The sequence below is a fragment of the Zonotrichia albicollis genome, chromosome 16, assembly GCF_047830755.1.
Source record: "Zonotrichia albicollis isolate bZonAlb1 chromosome 16, bZonAlb1.hap1, whole genome shotgun sequence".
NCBI classification, from domain to species: domain Eukaryota; kingdom Metazoa; phylum Chordata; class Aves; order Passeriformes; family Passerellidae; genus Zonotrichia; species Zonotrichia albicollis.
In genome coordinates this window covers 6,814,925-6,832,015 of record NC_133834.1, presented here as the reverse complement: position 1 = coordinate 6,832,015, position 17,091 = coordinate 6,814,925, and the positions used below count along the sequence as shown (strand labels likewise).

Genomic DNA, 17,091 nt, shown 5'->3' with positions numbered 1-17,091 from the left:
ATGTGAGGGAAGGCTGAGGGAGCTGGGCCTGTTCGGCCTCGAGAAGAGACGACTGAGAGGGAACCTCACCCATGTGCAGAAATATCGAAAGAGCTGTCAGGAGGAGGCTCTGCTTGGTGGTGCCAGGCAATAGAACGAGAACCAGCGGGCAGAAACCGATACAGGACGTTCCACCTGAACATGAAGAAGAGCAACTTTCCCGTTCAATGACCAAGCACTGTCACTGTTTGCCCAGAGAGATGTGGAGTTTCCTGCACTGAAGATACTCAAGGACTTGTCTGGATGCCGTCCTGTGCCATGCACTCTAGAACAACCCTGCTTCAGCCAGAAGGTTGAACCATGAGCCACTGTGGTCCCTTCCAGTGTGACCCATTCCGTGATGCTGTGACCCTGAGGAAGGGCTCGTGCAGGCAGAGCCTGTCCGTCTGTCCGGCTGCTCCGAGTGAGCCGTGGCTGCAGCCGGAGTGAGGGAATCCAGCCTTTGCCTGGAGTTGCCCTTTGCCACCAGTAAATGCCCTGCCCGAGGTGTAAGGAAGGATTGAAGGCCTTTCCTGTCATGATCTAAGGCAATGCAGCAGGAGCACAGTAACAATCCTCCCTCTCTGGGCATCACCAAAGGCGCTGCTTAACATTTATTGCAGGATATCACCCACTTGCCCTGCTACAAACAATAACCTCCCTTTCAAACTGCTTGTTTGTACATCCCAGCTTTTGCCATCAGATGCCATTTCATTTTGAAGTGAGGCAGAACATCTAACAAGATAGGCAAGGACTTTTCAGGCCTGTCCATCCAAATATCTGAACCAAAAGTATCCCAGACCTTCATATGTCTTGCAGGCCAGTACAGGAGCTGAAAAAGCATTGCAGACCTTTCTCAAAAGGAACTGGCTGATCTCTCGTGAGTCTTGCCTGAGGAGTTTCTACTTGCTGGTTAAGGAGAATATGTCTGCCTTGCTCTAGTCCTGTAGGCTGTGGGTTCAGATGGTTTTGGTGTGCAGAGAGTTGTGGTTTGGAGCATTGATGCACCCATGAAATTCTCTAGAATGATTCCCATGTGAAGCAAAGCTATCCGGTCTGGGTTGTTTCCTGCTGAGCTCCCAAGACATTTGACTCACTGCAGTGGTTTGGTCCCTTGCACAAACTGGGGCCTACCTCAACGAAAAATTTTTGCTCTCTAGTCGTGTTTTGATGATTTGATCATTGTAGCAAAACATATTTATCAGACTAAATACAGTTTAGATCTTAGAAAATTTGCTTTGCAAGATTTTCAGTGGATGTGACTGATACAATTGATGTGTACTCAAACCTGTGGCCACTATTAGTAGAAATAAGATTTTAGTTGTTTTCCATGGGAACTAGATGGCAGAAGAATTTATGGAGCATTTCCTGGGTGCTGGAAATGCTTCCACATTAGGAACGTGAGTTTCAGAAAGCAGATGAATCTGGTGAAAATGTTGTTGAATTCATTCCTGTAGTTTGCAGTACAGGAGGCAGCAGCATCCTTTGCTTTCCTCTTCCTTCCTGTAGTGTTTGTTTCTTAACTTTAGTGTTTCTTTGAACCATCAGAGTTTTCTCCATCCCGGAGCTCTTCTCCCGTTCACGCTCACGTGCGGCTCTTCGCAGTGGCGATGTGAGAGTTTGCAGAAGTCACTGCGATAACCAACCTCATCCTCCCCGTTCCCATCCCGCCGGCTTCCAGCACGGACGGCATTTCACGGAACGGCTCGGGCTGGAGGGGCCCTGTGGCTGATCCGGGCCAGGCGCCCTGCGGGAGCAGGCTCACCCCGGGGCACAGGGCTGGGAGAGCGTACGGGCGGGAGCGGTGCTGAGCGGGGGCTGAGCGGAACCTCGGGCACTGCCGGCTGCTACCGGTGTCCGAGCGCGGAGAACCCGGTACCCCCAGCTAGGGCAGCGTGCTCACGGCCCCGCTGCCCGGGGCACAAGGCTGCGGGTCAGTCCGTGCCGGTGCCGGTCCCGGCGGGGCGCGGCCCCTTTAAGGCCTTTAAGGTTCCCTGCGCCGCCCGCCGGAGCCGCCGCGCGCCGCTCGGGGAGCGGCGTCACGTGGGGCGCGGCGGCCTCGTGACCGGCCGCGAGCGCAGCACCGGGGCCGCCGCTCCGCGCGCGCCGCTGGGGAGGGGCCGCCTCCGTCCCCTCCCCCCGCCGCGGGCCCCTCACGCCGCCGCCGCCGCCCCCGAGCTCCGGCGCCCTCGGGCGGGGCGGGGCGGCCGGCGCGCGCCGGGCCCGGCGCCGCTTCCTGGTCGGCCCCGCGGGACGAGGCAGCGCCGGCCCAGCATGGACAGCAAACCGCTGCTGCAGGAGCGGCCCCCCGCCTATAGCCCCGCCGCGCCGGGCGCGCCGGGCTACGACTACGGGCACGGCAACTACGGAGCCATCCCCGCCCCGCAGCCCGGCTTCCAGCCGCCCCCGCCGTACTCCTACCCGGGCGCCGCGGCCGCCCCAGGTGGGTCACGGGCGGCGCCGACTCCGGAGGGCTGCGGGCGGGGAGTCCCCGGTGTGCGGAGCGGGCGCCCGAGCGCCCCGCTGCCCCTTGGCTGGGGCGGGGGGCAGCTGTGGAGAGCCCTCAGCTCCCGGGACCGGGCTGGGGCGCCCCGGGGCCACGGGCTCGCTAACCGGGCTGGGGCGGTCGGTGGGAGCGGGGAGCTCCGGGCCGCTCCTGCGTGCGGCTCCCGGCACCGGGAGGCGCTGGGGCTGCCGCGGCTCCCCCGCTCGGAGGGGGCGGGTGCGCCGGGATCCTGGTGTTCCGAAGCGCCATCTCCCTTTGCCCTCCTTCCCTCGGGGCCCGTGAGGTGTTTGTGTTGTGCTCGCCCCAAAATCCCGGCTGGGATCGCTGCCGTTCCTCACACGCGCGGCTGTTCTGCCTCGGAGTAAAGGCAGAGCCACAGCTGTGCTTGGCACCGAAACAGACCCCGAACTTGTTCTTTGCCTGCACTCCGCTGTACTCTGGTTAATGTTTGGTTTTTCTGATACACTTCAGTAATCTGGGAGAGATTTAGGCAGGTGAGTAGGTGCAGTACTTTCATTAACAATTAATACTAACATCTGCCCGAGAAAGAAGTAGCCTCTCAGGAAAGAGAAGTGCTTCAAAAGTTACAGAAGTTACACAGCAGACACAGACCCCAGTCTTTGAGCCGAACCCTGAGGCTATAGATTGATTTTCCTGTTGATAACGTAAAGCTTGTTTTCCTGTAATAAGGTATTAGTGGTTATTTTCAGTTTGAATAGTGGGGTTGCCAGACTTCACAGATAGATAACTTGATTGAAGAAAGTCTGAGAACTCGGGAAATAAGCTCAAAATGGATTATAACTGGGCAAACTGTGCCTTTATTACACTGCATGCATCTAACCATCCATTTCAAAAGCTTTTTAAAGATATAACTTAAAGCTTTTAATAAAGCATTTAAAGCCTTCTGTCTTCTATCTACAGCCATGAAAATTACTCATTCTTTTGCTAACAACATGGACTTTGTGAAAGTTGGAATTTTTTCCTATGCTATTTCTTTCTACTTGCATGCTATCACTCCTACCTTGCTTTCCAGATAGAAACTTACTATATGGAATTAAAGCTTGAAACTAGAGGAAGATTTATTCTGTTTCAAATCATTTGTCTGCTGGAGTGGGGCGTTCTTGATATATAACATCCTAAGGGAAAGCTATGGTCATTGTTTAAACAGTTTTTCTGGGTGCTCAGCAGCACTGAAACAAAATCTTGAAGTTAATTATTAGCTCAGTGTCCTTTTGGGATGGTTAAATTGATACTTGGGTTTATGAAGTGGCTTTGTTGTTAGATGTGCCAGGTGTTCCAGTTCTGACTTTTTCTAAAGTGCTTAATCAAGACTGCATTCCTGTTTATTATTTTCTGTGTTTTGTTGTCATACTTGTAAATTATCATTGTTCTGTGTGCCTTCTGTGTGGTGATTGGGGTTTTTTTCTTATTTTAGGGTATGCTGTTCCTCCACCGACATCACAGCCAAACTACTCGAGCACGTACACCATCATCCAGCAGCCTGCCACCACCACCTCTGTGGTAGTCGTTGGTGGCTGTCCTGCCTGCAGGTAAAATGGCTCTTGAGGAATTAAAATCAGTCTTGGGTTTTGTTATTTAAGATAGAGGTATCCATATGGTTCCTTGGTCTTCAGTAGCCTTTCTTTGTGTGTATTACCATTATCTGAAAAGGCACTGAGATCCAGGAGTGGAATGCTTTGGTTTGTGCAGTGTGAGCTTGTCCTGGTGGGCTCGTGACATGGGCTATAAATAATGCAAGACTTCAAACATGAGTTTGTTCTTTAAGATGGAGGAAGATCTGTAAGTGATACTTTTAACAAAATGGCACTTCAGTAACAGATGTAACAGGTCAGTTCTTGGGGGAAAGCGTGACAGGAAGTCCTTTCTGCTGTGTTTATGCCTGGTGATGGTGAGTAGTATGATTTTATTGTGAAACTCTGTCATCTTTGATCATAGTCACTTCTGGTTTTCTGGCAGTACTGTGGAAGAACTTCTGCTGTTGTGGTGTGTGTTCCATTCCCAGTCCAAACTTTGGAAAACCGGGCAGAGTGATTGTCAGTATTGGCTGAAAGCTTTAAAAGGTCTCTAAAAGTCCTTTAACTGCAGAAGAGCAGAGAAATTGATAGACCAGACCAAAAATGTCAGTCTGCTGCAGTGGTGAAAACCAGAAAAAAGTGGTCAGCTGTTACATGGAGTTGCAGCAAGAGAACAACTTCCCCCTTGGAGATCACAGCCATAAAAAAGGAAGGAGGCACTCAGTTTGCTCACTAGTGCTGTAAGTCAGCTGTAGTCCCTTTCACTTCTCAGTTCTCCTCTTCCTGGGGTATTGGCCATGGCTGAAGGCAGAGGGATTGCTGCTGGTGCAGCTCAGGCACAGCTGTGACTCAAATGCAGGCTCATCCCCTCTGCTAAAGTGTACAGGAGTTACCCTTGCAAGAAGGCACTTGATCCTCTGCAGGTCTGAGCCCTTCCTTGCCTTTCAGAAGGTGCAGGGAACCTGCCTGAGTAGCTGAAGGGATTCCAGTGTGGTGTGTGAGCAGTGTGACAGAGGATGTCATATGGCACAGGCTGTAACCCAAGTGGTAAAGCTGCTGTTTGTCTGAGAGTCAGTACCTGCCTTCAAAGGTGGATTCAAATAAGAAGCATCCTGTGGTGTTATGTAAAAACGGGTGCCTGTTGAAATGGCACTAGTTAAGGCTGAAAAACCTGTACCAGCTGGAGCTATTGATCTAGGAGGTGTGTGTTTTACACTGGGGGAAAGCAAGTGCTGAGCTGTTCAGAGGATGTGGTAGATCCTGCCACCTGAGTGATTGCATCAACATGCTGATGCTGTAGCTCAGCCAGGAGAAGGGCAGATGTTGTGCATGGCTTGGAGAGAGGCAGGCAGGGTATTTATACACACAGGTTTTCTGGCCCAGACCCCATGACAGCTCAAAGCATTTCACTGGGGAACTGCTCTTGGAAATAGCTTAAAATGGGTAGGCTCTTGTGGCTATAATTTTTTCTTTTTCTGGAAGTCCATAGAATATGCTCAGTTGGGAGGGACCCATCAGGATCATGTAATTCAACTCCTGGCCCTGCACAGGAGACTCCAAGAATCCCACTGTGAGCCTGAGAGTTGTCCAAACACTTGCTGAACTCAGACCAGCTTGAGGCTCCTGGGATGGTCCAGGAAAGACTTCTTAAACAATCATTTGCACATATTATATATAACTTTGGCCAAATTTTTGAAAATGAGCAGTCTGTTGTTAGTTGTTTTTAACTGATCTCACTTGAGTAGCTTTCTTAAGTCATCAGCTATGCCCAGGTGGAAGTACCCATTTTGGACTCTTTTCTAAAGCAAAATACTCTCTACAAAATCCTAGTTTACTCTTGAATCCTTTGTTTCTGTTTTAGGCTTTGAAAAAAATAAATTGTGAGGAGAACTGTGAAATATTCTGGATCAGGGAATCCCAAGGATGAGTAACTGTATCTAGTCATGGTGTGTCAGTCTCCTTTGCTCTATTACAATGTTAGTTCCTAATTATCCTGATTGAGAAAAATCTCAATCCTCTTTGACTTCTCAAGACCTTAAACACAGTTCTAGTTTACTTTCATGTCCTGGAAACCTATTTTATGATGAATGCAATGTGCAGCTACACTCTGAATACTGCCCTGAACAGAAAAGATGTTGAAGGGGCATTGAGAAATATTAAAAACTATTAATGGTACATAAAAAACTTTGTTAATAAACTGCCAGGTTGTAGGGGGGTAGAGTATAAGAAAACAAAGATAGTGTGGAAAGTAATCTTACCCCTAAGGAGTTGCAGCTGGGCCAATTATCAAAGATCAGGAACAGGTGTGAGTTTACCAGGCCACAGCTGTAAGCAATGAGAAGAAGATGCTATAAAAGGGTGGGGTGGCTGGGTGAGAAGGGAACTGGAGTCAGTGGCTGCTTTGTGGAGAAGAAAGAGTCAGTGCTGTGAGGAGCTGCCCATGAGGAAACACCAGAAGGTATGGAACTTTGTGATAAGGAGACAACAGCACGGAACCCCTGCAATGAGATGACAACACCAGGTCAGTAGTCCTGGTACTTTCCTGATTTGATGGTGCATGAATGTTAGAGATGTCCATGTGCTTTAAAACACCAGGAGGAGCCTTGTGTGTGGCTGTGGGATGATTTAACTCATGGAGGAACCTAAAGGCCATCAAAAGGATTTCTGCCATCAGAAATACAAAGCAGTCTGTTGCCCTATGTATTTGTGGTGCTGATTAAAATCAAAACTATTTCCAGCTTAAAATATGTGGTCTTGAGGAGAAATATGCAGTACTGGTTTCCTATTTGAATTGGTGTCTGTTTTACTGCAGTCACGAGTGCTCTTGCAGTTAATAAGCTGGCTCCAGTACAGTCCATCTTTAGGCTTTTTTTATGGTATTTAGTCATAAAAAGTACAAAGTTTCTCCAGCAGTAGCCTCTCTGAAGTTGGTAATATGCCTGTGGTGACTGGTAATTGCATTCCTGCCCTTCTCCCTCTGAAGCACTGCTGCCATCTGAGGGATGACTCTCCTGGCTCTTGCTTGGAGCTGTTCCTCACGTTGAGCTCATTCATCACTGGTCAGTGTTGCTTTTTAGTTACAGACCCCGGTTTTAATGTGCTCCATCCTTCCCTGCACTCTCAGAATGGCTTTGGTGGTTGTATTCTGTTTTCTCAGTGTGTGTTCTCCTCCCTGCCCTGATGTACAGGGAATTAAACTGAGTTGCACAATCTTGTCAGCTTTATGGCTTCTAGTTGACATTTAAGGTTTAGCCAAGTCCTGCTTTTAAACTATTTTATGTTCCTGAGTGTGAGTTGAGTCATTACGGGCACTGCCTTTAGATATCCTGCTGTGGAATTCTCCTTTTAGCTTGGAGAATGCAGCCTGGCTGCTTTACTTGTGGCCACTTTCATTTTCTTTTTCTCTGTCTTTTGTTGTTGGCGATAACTAACTGCTAGGAATGTTTTCTTTCCTGTTATTTAACAGAAGAAAGTTCCTTTTAAAAACTGCAAAAACATTTTCTTGATCTGATGACTGCAAAAGCCAGTTCCCTCAAAACCTGGGGGAGAGCCTGTTGTGGGTCCTGTTGGGTTTTTATCATTGTTTTTTTGTTCAGCTGGGAGAAAGAGCAAAGGAAAAGACCTCACACTGCTGCAGCTTTCACTTCTGACAGCTACAGTGCATCTGCTGGACCAGCAGTGTAGTGGGTTTCAAATTATGGCAACACTGAAGCTTCTTCCTGAACTGGAAGATGAAACAAGTTTAATTAAAATTGTATTTATTCTGAGATGTCTTCCAGCATTCTCCCTGCCACAGGTGCTGTTTTGTTGTTGTGGTGGTTTTTTTTTTTTTTTAATTTATTGGGGTTTTTTTTGACTTGATAAAGCTGTAACTTCTCAGGTTTCAGTTGAAATTTTGTTTTTGTCAATTACACACATCTCCTGAGGAAATAGACTCTAGAAAAATTGCACTTAGATGATCAAGTCCTTCCAAATTTCAACCTTCTGGTCTTCCATTATTTCAGTCACAAATGATGTGTTGGCTTTGCTAAAAGGCTGCTCAGGATACAGTCTTTCTATAGTTGTTTATTATTTAAACTTCATGTAAATATTCTTTAGATGTAGTGTGTAGCTGCTATAGTCCATGCTTGTCCCTGCTCTGATGTTCCCATCCAAATCTAAACTTTGAAACTCAACCAGCCTCTGTGGCAGAAGATGGGATATGATGTGAGAATTCCAGGTGGTTGGTCAGTGATCTTTGTGCAGGATAGATAGCAGTTTTCTTCAGAGCAGTTTCTTTTCATGTCTTGCAGAGCTTGTGGTACAATCAGCCTGTCTCTGATTACCTGGGGTGACCCTTTGGATGTATCTGTAAGGTCTAAAAAATGCTGATAAGCCCACATTTAAATACTGTGATGTAGTGATAAGTCTAAAAATGCACGTGTTAAATCAGACCAATGCTGTGTTCACAGATCTCATTATCAGCCCTCTCATCCTGAGCATTTGACTTAAGATCTTAATGTGAGAGTTACTTTGAAAAAAGGGGGTTATCTGAAAAACAATTTGGTTTCAAGTACTTGTCAGTGGGCATAATTGACCTTACTGTATGGAGTTGGCAGCTGCAGTCACTGCTTAAATGCAAGATGCTGCTTGCAGTATAAATAAACCTTTCCACTTTATTTTTAGAGTGGGAGTGGTGCAGTTATAATCAGCTTTTATGTGGTTTATGCTGTAGAAGAAAATTTATGTTTGGTTATGTTGGTGAATCCACAGTTTGAATATGGAGTTTCTAATTGCTCCTCATCTCAGGTAAGATATACAAGCAAAAAATATCCATAATCTCCCTTATAAAAAGTATTTTTTTTTTCTTTTTAAATTTAGTAACTGGCTAAGCAGTGGTTGGGTAAGTGTTCATCTAAAATTAGGTGCTGACATAAATCAGCAGAAGCCAAGAAGTGTTTGTGTGGCTAATGCTGTAATCACTGTCAGACATGATAGGAGCTCAGAAACATCAGGTGTGGGGTCAGGCAGGCCCAGCTCTGCTGGGTGTCCCTGCAGCTGCCTTGCTCTGCTGCTGGCCTGCTGTTGAATATGAATGGCAATTTTTAAATTTTTAGTTGTAGTTTGCACTACCACTGAACACTTGGGAGTAACTCTGTTTAGGAGGAAGGGAGTTTAAAACAAATTCTGTTTAAAGTGTCAAGGACATGTGCTGACCAGTGGAATTGGGCCCTGCAAGCTGATTAAGAGGAGGTTGATTGGAAGGGGTTGGGCTGTGCCCATCACTGCTGGGGCTGACCAGCAGTACCCCACTGATCCCTCTGTGTTTGATCAGTGTGTTTATTCTTTAAGGTCACATCAATAGACTGCTTATACTCTTAACTGAGCACACTGGCTTACTTGTCACAAATGGAGGTGTCAGGGCAGGAACTGAATATGGAATTATTAAGAGACAAGGAGAGGATTTCAAAACAGCAATGAAGCAGGAGTTGGGTGCCTGCAGGAGGGAAGTGCTCAGTGTGTGTGAAAGGCAAAGAAGGCATTAGTGTAACAGCAGAACAGGAAATGCAACAGCTGTAATGTGCTGTGTGCAGGTTCCAAATAATGCTATTTGTGATGTCATTGAAATGCCTGGAAAAGGGGCTTTGCCTGCCTTGGGTTGCAATGTGAAAACTGAATCTTGAATTACTCAGAAACCTTGAGAGTGTGTCTGAACCTCTCCATACATCCAGTGTGTTACTGGGTTAACCTGGGGAGAAGCAGAGGCCTCACCTCCTGAGCTTGTGCTGCTGCTTTCTGTTTGGTCTGAGGCTGGTCAGCATTTCCTGCATGTCCCAAGTGCAAATTGCCAAATTCAGCTGCTTCATCCAGACCTGATGGTTCTGGCTGGACACTGCAGTGTCCTTTTTGCCCCTGTGTCTGTTACTGGTGTGTTCCAGCAGTCCTGAATTTCTTTGCATTCCAGCTCCAGTAGCAGAGGGTTCCAGGAGATGGCACTTCCTGAGCTCCAGCTCTCAGGGCAGGCACTTTGTTTTGCCACAACAATGCAAGATTACTTGAATATTGAATTGGATATCTCTGTGCCCTGAGAGATTAGAACAGTGAGAGATGAGCTCTGAAGAAGTGTTCTGCTTCAAGATGCACTCCTCATGAATTCAGATCTGACCCTTTACCCTTTTTGCCAGAGCTGAGCCACATTTTGTAGAGTGAGTTTCAGTAGTGCAGGTACTGCTGTTCTCTCCCCAAGGCTCCACAGCCCTTCAGGAGAGCCTCCTGTTCTCTCCCCATGGCTCGTGTTATGCTGAGTTTGTGAAAATAGCCACAATGTCCAGCACAGGCTGCCCAGCTCTGAGCTGTGGGACACTTTATGCTGAGACTCAAATCTGTGTGGTGATATGAACTTGGTCTGTGGTTTTTTAGTTGCCTTAAAAGGATGTTATCTGAGGACATGAAATGATCCCAGAGCTACTGCTGGGATCAATGGTAACCTGACAGTTCCTTTATTTTATACCAGACACAGAGTTAACTTCTATCTCTGCAAACAGAAATAAAGTGCATTAAAGTGAGGGAAAGCTTAAGGGGAATATGAACTTGTGTAAGCAGCAGAATATCAAGAACACTTGGAAAAGCCCCTGGCTCCTGCTGGTGGCTGAGGGGAGGGGGATGGTTCCCAGGGTTAATGAGGTTGCAGAGGTTCAGGCAGTTGCTGTAAGGAAATGGTCTCTTGAGCCTGCGCCTTCCTTCCTTCGCTCTATTTACACATCCCAGAGCTTGTCCCTGACTGCTCCCAGGGAACAGCAGCTTGTTGGCCTTGGCACCCTGCTCACAGCCTGCACTTCAGGGTCACTCAGCTCTGTTTGCCTTGACTTGCACTGTACCAGGAGGATACATCTTGTTCCAGTGTTTTGCTAAACTCCAAATCTTGACTATTTATGTAACTGCACAAATTTCTAAAGTCTGAATTCTCTGGTTTACTGTCTATCTTCATTTTGGGGGATGCTCAGATACAGCACTTCAGAAAGGAGTCAGGGATTGAAATGGAGGTGAATTTCTGCTGTCATAGGACTGTGCTGAAACCAAATTTCCGTGTGGTCGTGGAATTGGGAATCAGCTGGAGCCATGTGACATCAATAATCAGTTCCTCTGCAGTTGTATAGAGAGATCAGTTTTGAGAAGTAAAAACCAGGAACAAACTCCAAACCTTGTACTTTATCTTGCTCTATTAAATGGTGTGGTTTCTCGTGACTGCCAGAGCACTGAGTGGTGATTTAAAGGCAAACTTGTTGAGTGTCCTTTGACTGAGTCTGTTTTCCCTTTTTGCAGGGTTGGCGTGTTGGAGGACACCTTCACCTGTCTTGGTGTTTTGTGTGCCATTGTATTCTTTCCAATTGGGATTCTGTTCTGCCTTGCACTGAGGCAGAGAAGATGCCCCAACTGTGGGGCAGCTTTTGGCTGAGGGGCTGAATGTGGACGTGCTTACTGAAGCTACAACTGTTAGCATACTCTTTCTAATGTAAATGTCATGTACAATCATTTTATTTGCTTCAGACCTGTTTTGTAAAGTGTGAAGGAATTTAGTCTCTTGCATGTAATTTAAACTTAATCTTTTTTGAGCATGTGCATTGCAAAACATGAAAACCTGACTTGTTTTCCATGTTTAGTGGCACCTGTTGAAAACTAAATAAAACTGCTTTTCCTTTTGCAATCCTCAACTTGTGGCTGGATTATTAAATATGTTACTGACGTGTTTGGTGTAGTCTGAAATGAGAGTAGTAATCCTAGCTACAACAAAGGATGTTTGCCAGAATCCTTGTGCTGATGATAAATGATGTTTGAGACTGTACATGTTTAGGGCATCAGGTATTTGAGGGAAGTGTTGTAAGTGCTGTGAGTGTTACCTCTGTGGCAACTGCTCCTCTCCCCCAGTGCAGGCACAAGTATTAACGCACAATCAGAGCCCTGTTTTAATTAGCGAGGGTTGTGCTTCATGCAGGGGCTGCTGTTGGTTCACAGACAGCAGCAGGAAGAGCCTGGGGCACTGCCAACCGTGAGCTGCCCTGAGTAAAGGCTTTTGCATCCTAGATTGTTGAATTCTGGTGCTGAATTATTGCAAGCTCAGACAGGCTGGGTTGAGTTGCCTGTGCTGTAGGAGGTGGGCTCAGGTGGGGGTGCCCCTCTGGGGAGCTGCTGCTTCACAGGGGATGGGGGTGCTCATGCAGGGTGCTCTGGCAAACTGTCCTCGGCCTTGAACTTGAACGGCAGGGTCAGAGCAGCCTGCACATGCTCATATACTATTTTTTGATATTAAGTAACTGAAAGGCATTTCACATGACTTGAATTCCCTGTTTGTAGTAGTAGAAGTAGGCACCACTAAAGGAATGAGCCAGGGGATGCTGCAGGAAATGTGCATGTGTAAAATAGAATGGTTTAGAATAAGGATTCTGCTCTGGCTGAAGTTTAAAAGCTCAGTTTCACTTAACTCAGCTACTGCACTGTACCAGCAGTCAGGCCTTTGCTCAGCTCCTTAACTAAAAATTTTCAACTTTAAGCTGTTTTGGTTTTTTTTTGGGTAGGCTACAGTAATGGAGGAACTTCAAAGGCAGATTTTTATATTGGCATTTGAGAGAAAAACATGGCACTGCTTTATTATGACCTTTCATCAGACTAAGTTTGACAGCAGTTTTTAAAGACAAAATTATCACTGAAGAATGTGTTGACAGTATAACATTAGACTGCAGATGAGTTTCTGTTGATTTGAAATTTGTGTAATGAACATTAAGCAAGGCATTACAAGTTGTCTATTCTTAAGGGGATAAATATTTATTTATAACCTAAGGTATCTTTCTTACACAAAATAACATATAATCATTTATACAGGCAATTCTCTATTCTGGAATAAGGCTGTTGTTACATTCTTCTGTTTGAAAAAAATCACTGTTATCTTCTTTAGGTGGCATATGCAGGTTTATATTCTAGAACTTACCATTGCAGCTTCCAAGTAATGAATGCCAAAGATTCTGAGCTATTACTTATTCTGATTCACTAGAGTATCCAAACTATCTCCAGTATTTTCACAATTCCTACTACACAAAAGGCATACTGTAAAATCAAGCCCAAGTGCTCAAACACTAGCCCAAAGCAATTACCTCATGAGAAACTACAGGTTTAAAAAACATCAGAGCTCCATTCCAGTATGTGTCTATTGTACAGTAATTACATTTAAATAAATTTTTAGGACAAGTTGAGATAGTAATTGTCATTGCTGAAACGGGGTGTAGATGAGGAGGAAGCAGCTGTGTCTGACCCTTGTGTTCATCGGATAATCGGTGCTGATCTGTCATTTGTAACTGTGGGTCTGAGTTTCACTGTTGCAAAGGGGTTTTCTCCACTGAAAAGAAATGCATCAAGTTACTTGAAGGCTTTCTGCAATCCAACCCCAAATTTATTCATCAGGTCCTTCACTGTCAAACAGTAAGTTATGGTTCTGAGACTCAGGGATTCTGTGCAACTCTTAGTTTAACTTGAATTTTTAAAATGAGGTTACATATGAAGAATCACTTTTCAGTGAGCCAGAAATATGGGAAGTTAATGCCCAGTTACATCTGGACTTTTTAAATAGCTCCCATCTTCAAAGATTTTTGCTTTTAACCCTCAAAATTAGTTAAAGAAGGATTTTAAGTCCTGCTTCCTGTCAAGCTATTGGAGAAATATGTTTTTCTGAGAAGGGCCTGTGTATTGTGCTGCACTTGATGCCACCCTTGAGGAAAGTCTAACTAATTTTAGCCATATTGTTCTAGCAGTGACTGGGAAAGGTCACAGAGAAATTAATGATAAACATCCTTATTTCCCCTTATAATCAATAAAATAAAATAAGCCAATATAAAAACACAACAAAATCAGTGTATATCTATTTTACCTTAGAAAAGGTGGTTTTATAATGCCATTCATGTCAGGTTTCTGTAAAAGAAAAAAAATTCACATGAATTTGTAGAAATATGCTACAGGTGATCTTGCTGTCCTGCTAAGGGAAAGAGACCCTGTAATTAACCTGTATGGCCAGTTTGGTCTTAATACTTCAAATTTCAGTGCTGAAGCAAAGCCTGCCAGGCTTCCCATTCCAGACACGCTGTGTTTCAGGGCCTTATTCAGCAGGTTCTTAACTCATGCTTGGCTTGACTCCAGTGAAATTGCTCAAGTACATCAGCTGTAGATAGATCTTAGAATTAGGCCTAATTAACCCTTAAAATTAAGAAAAAATGAACATGCCTGAATTAAATCTTACTGAACACCAACCCTCCTCAAAGCTATGTCAACTATAAAGTCTTTTTTTATAATTGATACTGTTGTGATATTACTGCCTTGTGTAGCACAGTAGGAACAGTTTAACTGTCAAGGACCATTCCTCATCTCTCCTTCTTGAAATCCTGAGCTATTTTTTCTGTGTATTCTGAAACAAAAATAAGATGCCTTGAATCATTTCCTGCTTCTGCATAGGAGGCCTGGTGAGCAGCCTGTTTGACATGTCTGTAAATGCTGTAGGAATGTCCAAGGCAGCCCAGGATAATGTTGGGCTCATTTCCAAAGCCTATGGAGATGTGGGGCTTGGGGACTTGCACGGAAGCAGGAAAGACAAGGAAGTTCTGCAAGAATGAAAATAAACAGTGACTTTGGAACAAAACACTTGCAAGTGCAGCAGCTCTCCTCCAGAGTTGTCCTAAGATGGGGTCACAGCAGCTGCTCTGGGTTGGGAGGTGCCTCAACAAAAGTGGTCATTGTTCTGTACTCCAGAAGTTCTAGTTTATTTTAGTTTTTCTTTCCCTGTAGAAATTTAGATTATCAAAAAAAGATGTATTTGTTTTCCACTCCTAGGAGCTATTAGTTTCCATTCTGGCTTCCAAAGAGATTGTACAGCTCTAATTAAAGCTCTGCCAACTGCCTGGTCTGCCATTTCTCTTGAGTTTCTGGTTCAACAGGAATGTTAGTCCACAAGCCTTAAATTTATTCCTAAACCCCCTGACCTAATGCCACGAACCAAAACAGCCCTTAAGGCGTCTGTTCCTGAGAATGGAGTGCCCCCATGGAGAGCAGAACAGGGCAGGGATCCTGAGACCATTTCACACATGCTGTAATTCTTTAAGCTCTTTAGTCAGTCACCTGCTCCCAGGCACAGAACTCTCCCTGCTGGACTGGCAGCTCCCAAGGGTTTGGACACAATCACATTTGAAGGCCATGTGGATCCTGCAGGCTTCAACAGCAACACAGGCTGAGGGAGCCACCAGAAATTCTGACATTACACCATTGCTAATGCCCATGGCTTCTTCATTCAAAAATGAAAACCACAAATTTGTCAAAATACAGATGCTGGTCTTCAGAATCATTTTAGGAATTCCCAGATATTTGTTTTGAAAGTAAGTGAACACTGAGATTTAGATATTTCTTGATAGTCATTTTATGGAGCAGCAAAGCTTCATTCCTCACAGAAACACTGTCCCAGAAACATCACTGCACAAACTACACACTTCTACCCCACAATGTTCATTACTGAGAAATAAACCCACTTACTTGAATGTAGATTCAAATATATATGCTAATATTAAACTGTTCTGTCTCCCCCAAAAGTACAAATCTTTTCTGTAGGAATATTTATATTGGAAAAAAAAAAGGGTATCCCAAAACATGACTCATACTGAAATGGAGTAAGATCTCTAACTGAGAGGAGCTTCACAAATCTCCAACAACAACTTTCATACTTTCTTTCACACTTTTTATATTTGTAAAGTGAGGTAACCTGTTCTTTTAAGAACTAGACACAAGTCTGTGATTTGATTACAAAAGTGACTGTGAAGGCCACTTCAATATCTACTGTAGGATTCACCAGATTACTTAGAAAGCAAAAACATCTGTCAGCAGGTCAACCTAAACATTTGTTTGGATCCTAGACTGAGAGACAAAAAATTTTAGTCAATAAATAATACCATTTTTTAGCTGGCAGCCAATTGTATTATTCTTTGATTCCTGAAGTTTCCCATGGCACTGACTAATGGAACTTCTCATCTTACTTTGGTACAGTGTCTCATATTTTAGCAATGCTAGCCTTATTTTATTTAATTTTATTTTTTTGCCTTCAAAATGTGATCTCTGCTTCAAGAGGCTTTTTGGAGAAAGTCTCAAAACATCACCCTTACATACACCCTTACATACACATCAGCAAAATACTTAAACAAGCAGCAAGAAAGAAGCTTGTAATTGCCTAATTTGATTAGTCTTCATTTTGAATCAGTTTGAAAGCTGCCTAAACAGCAGAAATAACAGCATTGTTATACATTGTCAGGTCATAAAAAAATGTATTTTCACTTAGCTGCAGCTTTGCTGAAAACAGCCAGGAGTTGGTACAGCTCTCCCCTGGCAATAGCTGCAAACACAGAGTTTACACAGAGTTTATTCTGCTGTAAGCCCCTGTGTCCCACAGCCCTAACATCACTGGAGGTGATGGATCTGTACTGCTTTCTGTCAGAATTTCTTTTCATGTTGAACAGATTCCATGGCTGAGAAGTTTTGCTGTGCAGGGTAAATCTCCTGCTCCTGTCAGTGATATCCCTGATCAATTCTTCTCCCTTCCTGTTAGGATGGATGGACTGGAATGCCAAAACCCCTGATATTCTGCAGACAGATGGGTCAGAGGGCTGAGGTCCAGCACAGGTAGGTGAGGTGGGAGCTGCCAGGGCTCATTTCAGAGCAGGGTGAAATGTTTGGGTTCCTTGGGGCTCCCTGACTCACCGGGCCCGCCTGCTCCGCTCTGTCCGTCGGGGTTTTCACAGCAGCACCTTTGGCAGGCTCCATCCGTCTGTCTGTCTGGGCAGCCCCCAGGTAGTCTGGTGGTGGGAGGACAACCTCCCCCTTCTCCACAAGGTTCACAGAGCTGACACTTCGGATGGGTGCAGGGCTGCAAGAGAGAACCCAGCAAATTCTCAGGTACCAGAATGCACCCTGCACTTCCCTGCAGCACCAGGGGAGCTCAGACGTGCTGGAAGTGAATAATGGTGCCATGTCCTG

At 45.2% G+C, this 17,091-nt stretch overlaps 2 protein-coding genes across 2 annotated transcripts in view; one reads left to right on the top strand and one right to left on the bottom strand.

Annotated features, from left to right (window-relative positions):
* Positions 1-2,053: 2,053 nt before the first annotated feature.
* On the top strand, positions 2,054-11,750 carry BRI3 (brain protein I3). The gene is made up of 3 exons (XM_074552821.1): positions 2,054-2,461; positions 3,960-4,074; positions 11,362-11,750. Exons 1-3 carry the CDS (start codon positions 2,293-2,295, stop codon positions 11,492-11,494), a joined length of 417 nt encoding a protein of 138 aa, XP_074408922.1. The 5' UTR covers positions 2,054-2,292; the 3' UTR covers positions 11,495-11,750.
* Positions 11,499-17,091, bottom strand: part of BAIAP2L1 (BAR/IMD domain containing adaptor protein 2 like 1) — a 34,130-nt gene continuing 28,537 nt past the window's right edge. The window contains exons 12-14 of the mRNA XM_074552820.1: positions 16,816-16,981; positions 13,955-13,995; positions 11,499-13,426 (exon numbers count right to left, since the gene is read on the bottom strand). Of these exons, the coding sequence (XP_074408921.1) occupies positions 13,351-13,426; positions 13,955-13,995; positions 16,816-16,981 (283 nt within the window). The 3' untranslated portion in view covers positions 11,499-13,350. The remainder of the gene's footprint in view (positions 13,427-13,954; positions 13,996-16,815; positions 16,982-17,091) is intronic.